At 58.2% G+C, this 8,536-nt stretch overlaps 1 protein-coding gene across 3 annotated transcripts in view; it reads left to right on the plus strand.

The window, feature by feature from the left end:
* SLC4A3 (solute carrier family 4 member 3) overlaps window positions 1–8,536 on the plus strand; it is a 45,106-nt gene that overhangs the window by 28,771 nt on the left and 7,799 nt on the right. For 2 of the 3 annotated variants that reach the window (XM_019522685.1, XM_019522684.1), the window contains 7 exons: window positions 430–529; window positions 4,186–4,370; window positions 5,400–5,616; window positions 5,910–6,131; window positions 6,448–6,596; window positions 7,249–7,410; window positions 8,263–8,457. In XM_019522685.1, the coding sequence (XP_019378230.1) occupies window positions 430–529; window positions 4,186–4,370; window positions 5,400–5,616; window positions 5,910–6,131; window positions 6,448–6,596; window positions 7,249–7,410; window positions 8,263–8,457 (1,230 nt within the window). The remainder of the gene's footprint in view (window positions 1–429; window positions 530–4,185; window positions 4,371–5,399; window positions 5,617–5,909; window positions 6,132–6,447; window positions 6,597–7,248; window positions 7,411–8,262; window positions 8,458–8,536) is intronic. The other variant, XM_019522686.1, reaches the window with a different exon arrangement.

Consider the following 8,536-nt stretch of genomic DNA (forward strand, 5'->3'; position numbering starts at 1 on the left):
GGACAGTAAAGAAATTCTTCCTTATGTCCAGCCTGAAACGGTCTTGTAGTAGTTTATGACGGTTTGACCTTGTCATCCCCATGTGGTGCAGCAAGAGTTGCTCCTTCTGGCCAGGAGCAGCCACTTTGCAGCAGCACCTCAGGTGCAGCAGGACTGTAGGGTGAATGACCCAGGGCTAGACATGGGTCTGAAGGGGAGTAGTTGGTTCAGGGAAAGTCACCAACAAGTGGGGTCTGGTATCAGCTTCCTCTGGGGAGAGGCAGAGCAACAACTATCAGCAAGGCTCTGCCCTGTGCCCTGCCCTGGGGGAACCCAAGCCAGGTGTGAGTACAGGCGTGGGTATCCAGTTCCCCCAGTCCCCAGCACATGGCAGGAATACGGAGCCTGGCTGCCTATCCTCATGTGTGCCTTTTTTCCTGGCCGGGGCAGAAAAACCTGCATCTGCACAACTCCGAGGGGCACCGCGGGAAGTATCTGAAGCTGATGGAGAAGATTCCTGATGATGCAGAGGCCACTGTGGTCCTTGTGGGTAAGAGATGCTGATGGGGACCTGCCAGGGAGGCCTGGTCCCAGGTCCGGGACCCAGCCAGGCACCAGCTCGTGCCGGCCAAGCAGCGTGGGCTGCCCATTTCTGTGACCCCAGCTTTACCTGAGGACAATGTCACTTGCTCAGCTGGAGGGGCCTGGCCCAAGTGATGCCTTGTCACCTCGCCTGCTGTGTCCTGGGGTCTCAGGCTGTCCCAGACCCTTTTCCTAGGATAGGTGAATCTGCTCCTTCTGAAGGTGCCAGAGGTACCTTCCAGCTTGTGGGGTCTGACCCCGGGACTACTGCAGGGGACACCAGGCCAAGCTGCCCAGGCCAGGCTCCAGCAAGGAGGAGCAAAGGCTGGGAGGCAGGACAGCATGGCCTCATCCTGCTTCACCTCCCTCCCTGGCCAAGCGTCTCAGAACTCGGCCGGGCACCAGCTTCGTGTCAGGGTGATGCTGTTTTCAAACCTGTTTTGCCCACCGTGCCTGGAAGCCAGATGCGCAGGCCTATCTCAGAGCCCCAGTGCAGAGGCTGGGAATGGTCCTGAACTTTGGAGGGAGGCACAAATGCGAATGCTGCTGGGCCATGTGGGCTGTGATGCGTGGGCACCCCTGCAAGTTTTGTGATCTCTCTGTCACTTGCGCCGGTTGGAAATGGCCTGGGAAACAATCTGAACACAGGAGGAGGCTCTGGAGCAAGGGGAGCGACCAGGGCCCCATCCTCTGGCCCTCCGCAGAGCACAGAGTTTAGGAAATGCTTGATGGGAAAGAAGCAAGGCAGGGGCCAGAAAGCGCTGGGCATTGGCCTGTGTCAGGGGGACAAGGGGAACATCTGGGACATCAGGAAAAAGGGACTGTGCAAGAGGTCCCTGGTTGTTCCGGTGCTGGCCGCAGTCAGTACAGCAGACCTGGGGTGGAGGGCTGCTTTTCCATCCCTCCCTGGTCAGGATCCTTGTTGTCACAACCCTGAGATGCCATCTCTGGGGCAGGGCTGAGCTGCTCAGGAGAGAGCCGCTGCAACGATTCACATCCATCCCCTCCCCAACCCCATCTGCACCTGCTCAGCTGACAGCACTGCCCTGACTGTGCCCCCTGCACAGCGCTGGGTGGGATGTGGGAAAGGGGCAGTGGCACACATTGTGAACATGCCTGACTAACTTCCTGAGAGAGACCTGTGCACACTGCAAGGATCTGAGGTCCTAGAAGTGGGCCCAGCTGCCTAGACTGGGCTCCAGGTGCCACGGGTGCTGGGGGCACCTGGAACAGTTACCTGCGCAGGCCAGGGCTCTGGGACCTGCCCCACTCCAGCATCCAGCACTATTCAGACATGTAGGACCGAGTTGTTTTTGCTAGGCTCAGTGCAGGGTAGCGCCTTGAGCCCTGTATAACTGAGGCAGGGAGCTCTGGTGAGGCTGAGGGTTTTCAAGCTGCACTGGCTCTGCATGGGCACTTTGGGACACTGTTACTCAGAAGTAGGTTGTTTGTGGGAGACAGCTTTATTTTGGGGTCCTCTTGGTCAAACAGCCCTGGATTTGCAACACAGATGATAGAGGTAACCACATGGGTGTCATGTACTCAGGTCTCTGCCAGGCCCGCACACCACTGACTGAAAAGCAAGCCCTGTGCGCTATCGGGGGGCCTATGTTAAAGGGATCAAGAACTGACTCGTGACAAGTGTGGTCATTACTGGGGAATGGTCACTGAACACAGGGGCTGGTAGCAGGGTCCCGTGGAGATCAGTGCACGGCCAGGTGCTTTTCAGTGTGTTTGGCTGTGGCCTGGGAGGCAGTGCCTGGGTCGTGGAGTGGATCCCCCGGCTTTCATGGACAGCCACAGTTGAGTCCCTTCCACAACCCAGTTGACTTCCATCCCAGCCATTCAGGCTTCTCGCCGTTGCTGCTCTTGGGAGGTACGTGTGTCCCTGGACCCTGTACTCCAGTGGTTACAACCACTTGTTTCACTCCCAGCCTCATTTATTCATGGCTGGTTCATGTCCAGCTGGTTCATGCCCACCTGCTTCTGCACTGACTGTGTCCCTGAGCAGTCACTACTGGGGAAACTGGGAGACGCTGCTGCAGAGCTGGGTGGCGTGATAGACGGTGACATTGGCTGGGCAGTCATAGGGAGCCAGCGGGATCACTGGATTTACTGGATCCAGGAAAACCAAATTAATATGAATGGAAGCAAATGCAGGGCTGTCCCTCTGGGCAGTGTCACACGGGCCGTGCTCTGTGAATGGGGACTGCAGCCTGGAAAGCAGTGATGCATGGGGTTTTAGGGCAGTACATGAATAAACAGCTGCACATGAGCTGCCCACTGTAAAGCTGTGGGACACAGGGCTAATGAGGTCCTGGCGCATAAACAGGAGGGTGAGTGAGTGGGAGCAGAGAGGGGCTTTGCCTCTGTATATAGCAGAGACTGTGTCCTTGTCTATGGTGAAGGGCCACTGTGGCACTAATGGCAGTGGCAGAGTTGTGGCATCCTTGGCATAGATGCAGCCCATGCTGGCACAGACCTTTTCTGCAGCCCCAGCAATACCAGCTCCCTGCATGGCAGAGCTCTGCTGACAGAAGCCAGCTACAGGAGAGCAATTTCCCCAGGGACATGAGGGGGGAGGGAAACTGAATCTACATGCTCTTTTGGAGGGAGCTGCCTGGCACAAGCCCACTGGACAAAGCACTCAGGGTTTGCAAGAGAGGCAGGGGGATTCTAGGTGCTCTTTTATGGACCGAACTGTGTATCTGGGAGAGATGCTAAACTAGCTCCCACCCTGTGCACTAGGCCCTCGGTGGCTGCTCACCACAGTGCAGATGCTGTGGTACCAGGCAGTCCCTCTGCACTGGCATTGTTACTGAGGGGCACATGCATTCCCAGCCATTTACCTGGGCTGCTCTGAGGGTTGCACTGACTCACTTTTCTGAAGGACAATCACACTTCTCTCTCTGGGGCCTGCATTGGTTCAGATGGGCCCATCAGTGTTAAGTGTGAATGTAAGGAGACGGGCATCAGGCTGGATGGGCCCTGCACAGAGGCTCTTCCCTTCAGCATCACTCTGCTGCGGTGAGAGGCGGGATGCCAGGCTGGTGGGCCCCACGGGGCCGTTCAGATGTTCTTAACTCGTCAGTCCATTTTATTGTGCTTTGGAAGCCAGACTACTCGGTGCCGGGCTCCCGGTGCCTGTGTTCTCTGGGTCCAGCGAATGCCAGCGCTGTATTGGCTTTGCTTGTGTTTTCTCCAAGCTAGGGACAAAAGCATGTGATTAAACCTGGCTGTTTTGCAAACAGCCTGTTTGTGAGGGCACCGTGCCCCAGGTTCCCTTGGACCAGGCGACCCCACACTTCCCATCACCTGCAGTCAGGGAATACCTGTATGAGCCCATGTATGTCTAGCAGGGGCCTTTCCCTGGGACAGTACTGCTGGGGGGCATCAATATCTCCTGGGGTCTGGTTCCCTCTGTGACCTCATTCATAGGACAGTTGGAGTGGCAGGACCCTCACATGGCCACATCTAGTCTAGGATTATCCCTGACTAAATCATCCCAGCCCTGGGTCTAGCCAACCTGCTCTTGAGAAATCCTAGGCATGGAGATGACAACAGCTTCTCTAGGTGCCTGATCCAGTGCCGGACCCCCCTTACCACGGTCTCTGCCCTTCGCAGGCTGCGTGCAGTTCCTGGAGCAGCCCACCATGGCTTTTGTCCGGCTGAACGAGGCCACTTTCCTGGAGTCTGTCCTGGAGGTCCCGATCCCAGTCCGGTTCATCTTTGTCCTGCTGGGGCCCAGCCAGGCCAACATGGATTACCACGAGATCGGGCGCTCTATCTCCACCCTTATGTCCGACAAGGTGAGGAGCAGGCTGGGCCATTGCTAATGCTGGGGGGTGGGAGAAGGGACAGAGGGTCAGGCACAAGACAGGGCAGCTACAGAGATGCCGTTGCTGTGCCAAGGCCTCTGCTGGACAGGAGCTGGGGGTGGGCACGGCCGAGGGGGCAGGTCTAGTCCAAGGATCCCAGCCCAGGATGGGAGGCTCAGGGCAGGGTGAGATCACCCAGTGCAGAAGGACCCCGACGGTCACGCTGTGCTGGGCAGTGAGTGCAGAGGAGGGCAAGAGCGAAGGGGTCCCCAGAAGTTGAGGAAGGAGAGGAGGGGTGGTGTGCGCCTCCAGTGCACTGAGTCAGGCAGAGGTGTTGGCCCTGGAAAGGGACAAGCTGACCAGTGCATCGGAGCCCCTGGGCCCAGTGCCTAGCACAGCAGGCACCAGCACCCAAACTGGATGCAATGGTGACTGTTGCAGATGGAGATGGAGCTGCGCTGATCTCTCCTGCTGGGGCATCCAGGAAGATGCATGCTGCCTCTGCTGGGGCAGGGAGGGGAGATGCATCATCCCGACTAGCAGACGAAAGGGAGGAGACCATGACATCGGCCATGGGGAGAGGGGGAGTGACACATCCTGGGGCTGGCTCCCAGGTTCCTAGCTGCAGCAATGCCTTATCCCTGCTGGCTGCCAAGCCCAGGTTGGGGCAGCTGGGGGTGGTGGTGTTAGGGTTAGGGTTATGGCCAAGGCCAATGCCCAGCCCTTTCTGGCCCCTGCATGTAGAGCAGAGGGTGGTTTCAGGACCACAAGCTGGGAGAGGAGCCCCGGGGAGTTCCTGCTTGTCGGTCAGGAGGGGAGGGACTGGGACTGGAAGCAGAGCAGGCAACAGTTTGGCCAAGTACCAGAACCTGGGACTGGGCTGTTTGCTCTGGAGGGGGTGGGGTTTGGGTGGGGGCAGTAGGGCAGGTGCTGGAGCTGGAGGGTCTGGGTGCACAGGGGGAAGGCGCTGTGATGCTGCGCTGAGGACCCTGACCCTAACCTGAACTTATCTGGAGGCAGCTCTTCCATGAGGCTGCATACCTGGCAGATGACCGCCAGGACCTGCTCAACGCCATCAATGAGTTCCTGGACTGCAGCATTGTCATCCCGCCATCGGAGGTGGAGGGCAAGGACCTGCTCCGCTCCATCGCCACCTTTCAGAAGGAGCTGCTGAGGAAGAGGAAGGAGCGGGAGCAGAAGAAGTCCACAAAGGAGGGCATTGCCCAGGAAGCCAAAGGTCTCTGCTGTGTTCCCTTGTCTGCCCAGGGGATGGAGACTGAGCCCTGGGTGCTGGCTGTGACCCTGCGGGGCTCCCCGTGCCCTGCCCCAGCAGGGGTGTGTGGGAAGGTCAGGACAGGGTGAGCAGCGGGGGCCTGGGCTGTCGGGGGCAGTGTGTAGAGAGCTGCCGATGATAGTGTCACGCCAACTGGCTGCTTGGCAGGCAGGTTTGCTCCGGCACATACATCCTGGGGGAAGGGGGCTCGGGTCCCTATGTTCCCGTTGTGACCCATGCGCCCTGCCCCTCCCCAGAGCTGTGCGAGGTGAAGGCTGAGGAGGAGGAGGAGGAGGCAGAGGACGACCCCTTGCGGCGGACCGGCATTTTCTTTGGCGGCCTGGTGCGGGACATCAAGCGCAGGTACCCCAAATACCTCAGCGACATCCGGGACGCCCTGCACAGCCAGTGTCTTGCGGCCGTTCTCTTCATCTACTTTGCTGCTCTCTCTCCTGCCATCACCTTCGGGGGACTCTTAGGTAACGGGCCTGCGCTCGGTCTGCACGCTCCTGCCTGCCAGGTGCCCTGGCTGGGCCTGGACGGGGCTCTGGCTTGGGGGCTCATTCTGCTGCATGTGCATGGCTACCTTCCTCCCTGTTGCTCAGCCCCTGGCCTGTCTGCAGTTCCTTTCTGAGCACTTTCCGGCATGTCCATCCTCTTGCAGCAGCGTGGAGCCAGGACCAGGCGCGGCCTTCCAGGAGCAGCACTGGAGAGAGTCCCTGGGCTCCTCCCTTAAGTGCTCTGTTGTGTCCCAGCTGGGGCTTCTTGATGCACATGTTGTTCTCTGTCTCTAAGGCGAGAAGACGGAGGGTCTCATGGGCGTCTCAGAGCTGATCATCTCCACCTCGGTCCTGGGTATCCTGTTCTCCCTGCTTGGGGCCCAGCCCCTCCTTGTCATCGGCTTTTCAGGACCACTCTTGGTGTTTGAAGAAGCATTTTACAAGGTGCGTGTCAGCCCTTGCCACATGTGGCCAGGGCTTGTCCCACCAGTGCCTGTGGCCTGGCCCGTCTGGGCAGGGCCTTGTGTCATTCCCCTGATGCCTGCAGGGCAGTGCTGGGGCTGGTCACGTCATCTGCAACTGCAGAGCTTCTGCAGGGACTGTAGTGTATCCAGCCATGCAGGCCACCTGCAGCCAGCCTTGCGGTGCAGCCTCTCCTGTGGGGTGGGCTGCGCAGGGCTGTGCTGCCACAGGCTCCGAGCAATGGTTTTGCTGTGAAGTCGTTTTTCCTTTGCAGTGTTGGGAAGGGAGGGGAGGTATGCGATGGCTGGCATCCCCTGGCCACCCACCTGCTGACAGGTATTCACAGGCCTGGATGGGGCCTCGGGGCCATGGAGCCTGGGCAGGACCATCCCTTCAACAAGAACAAGTGCAAAGTCCTGCAGTAGGGACAGGATACTGACATGCACAAATGCAGACTGGGGAATGGCTGGCTGGGCTGCAGCACTGCAGAGAAGGGTCTGGGGAGCAGTGGACCATGAGCTGAACAGGAGCGAGCAGTGTGCTCAGGCTGCAAACCAAGCCAGCAGTCTCCTGGGCTGTGCAAACAGCAGTCTCACCTGCAAGTGAGGGGCAGTGATTCTCCTGCTCCGTTCAGCACTGTATACAGTGCATACACTGTGCAGCCATGCCATGTCCAGTGCTGGGCTCCACGTTGCAGGAGAGATGTGGACAGATTGGAAAGAGTACAGTGAGGAGTGACAGTAGTCATCAGGGGCCTGGGATACATAACTGTGAGGACAGGTTGAAAGAGCTAAAGGTAATTAGTCTGGAGAAGAGAAGACTGAGGGGGGATTTGATAACAGTCTCAAGATACCTAAAGACTGTTATCAAGAGGATGGAGATGGGCTTTTTTCTGTGGCTGTAGGGGACAACAGTGGCCTCAAGCTGCAGCAGGGAAAATTTAGGCTGTAGACAAAGGGGAACTTTCTAACTCTGAGGAGGTCAAGCACTGAACAGGCCCCTCAAAGTGGTGGAATCTCCATCCCTGGAAACGTTCAAGGGCAGGTTGAACAGACCCATGGCTGGGATGGTCTAGGGCTGATCCTGCCTTGAGCAGGAGGCTGGCCTAGATGCGACCTCATGGGGTCCCTTCCAGCCCCTTTTTTCTCTGGTCCCATGACCCTCAACCAAACCATCCTGCTCTGAACTTCCAGTGGTGGCAACTCCCGTGCTGACCAGCAAGTGCTTCCTAATGTGACCTAGGTCTCCCTTGCTGCAGTTAGTTCATGTCCTGTCCCTCATGGATGTAGAGAACGACAGGTCAGTCCCCTTTCCAGCAGTCCTCGTGGCATTTAGAGATCACTGTCACATCCCCTTGGTTGTCTTTTCTCCAGGCTGAATGATCCCAGGTCGTCCCTCCCTCTAGCACTGTCTGTCTCAAGGCTGGAAGTGCCCCGCTGGGGTGCAATGGCTGATGGGAGGACAGGAGTCTGTGACCCTTGTCAGGGAGTCAGCCCTGCCTTAACCATGGCCCTACTGTGGGGCCTAGGAGGATGTCCTCACACTTCCCAGCTGGCACTCAGGGGTCGCGTGGGCCAAGGGGGAAGGAGCAGACACTCAGACTGTGACTGTGACCATGACTATGACTGCCCCTTCCTCCCCATCTCAGTTCTGCCAGACCCAAGGCATTGAGTACCTGACAGGCAGAGTGTGGATTGGTCTGTGGCTCATCGTCTTCATCTTCATCATTGTGGCAGCTGAGGGCAGCTTCCTGGTGCGCTACATCTCGCCCTTCACGCAGGAAATCTTTGCCTTCCTCATCTCCCTCATCTTCATCTACGAAACTTTCTACAAACTCTACAAGGTGATCCCCCTCCCAGTGCCTTCTGCCTGCCCCTATAGGTGGTGGCAGCCATGCCCCAGCTCCTCTGGGCAGTGATGGT

This window comes from Gavialis gangeticus, unplaced genomic scaffold (assembly GCF_001723915.1).
Source record: "Gavialis gangeticus isolate Ggan-Ray unplaced genomic scaffold, GavGan_comp1, whole genome shotgun sequence".
In the NCBI taxonomy this organism is placed as follows: domain Eukaryota; kingdom Metazoa; phylum Chordata; order Crocodylia; family Gavialidae; genus Gavialis; species Gavialis gangeticus.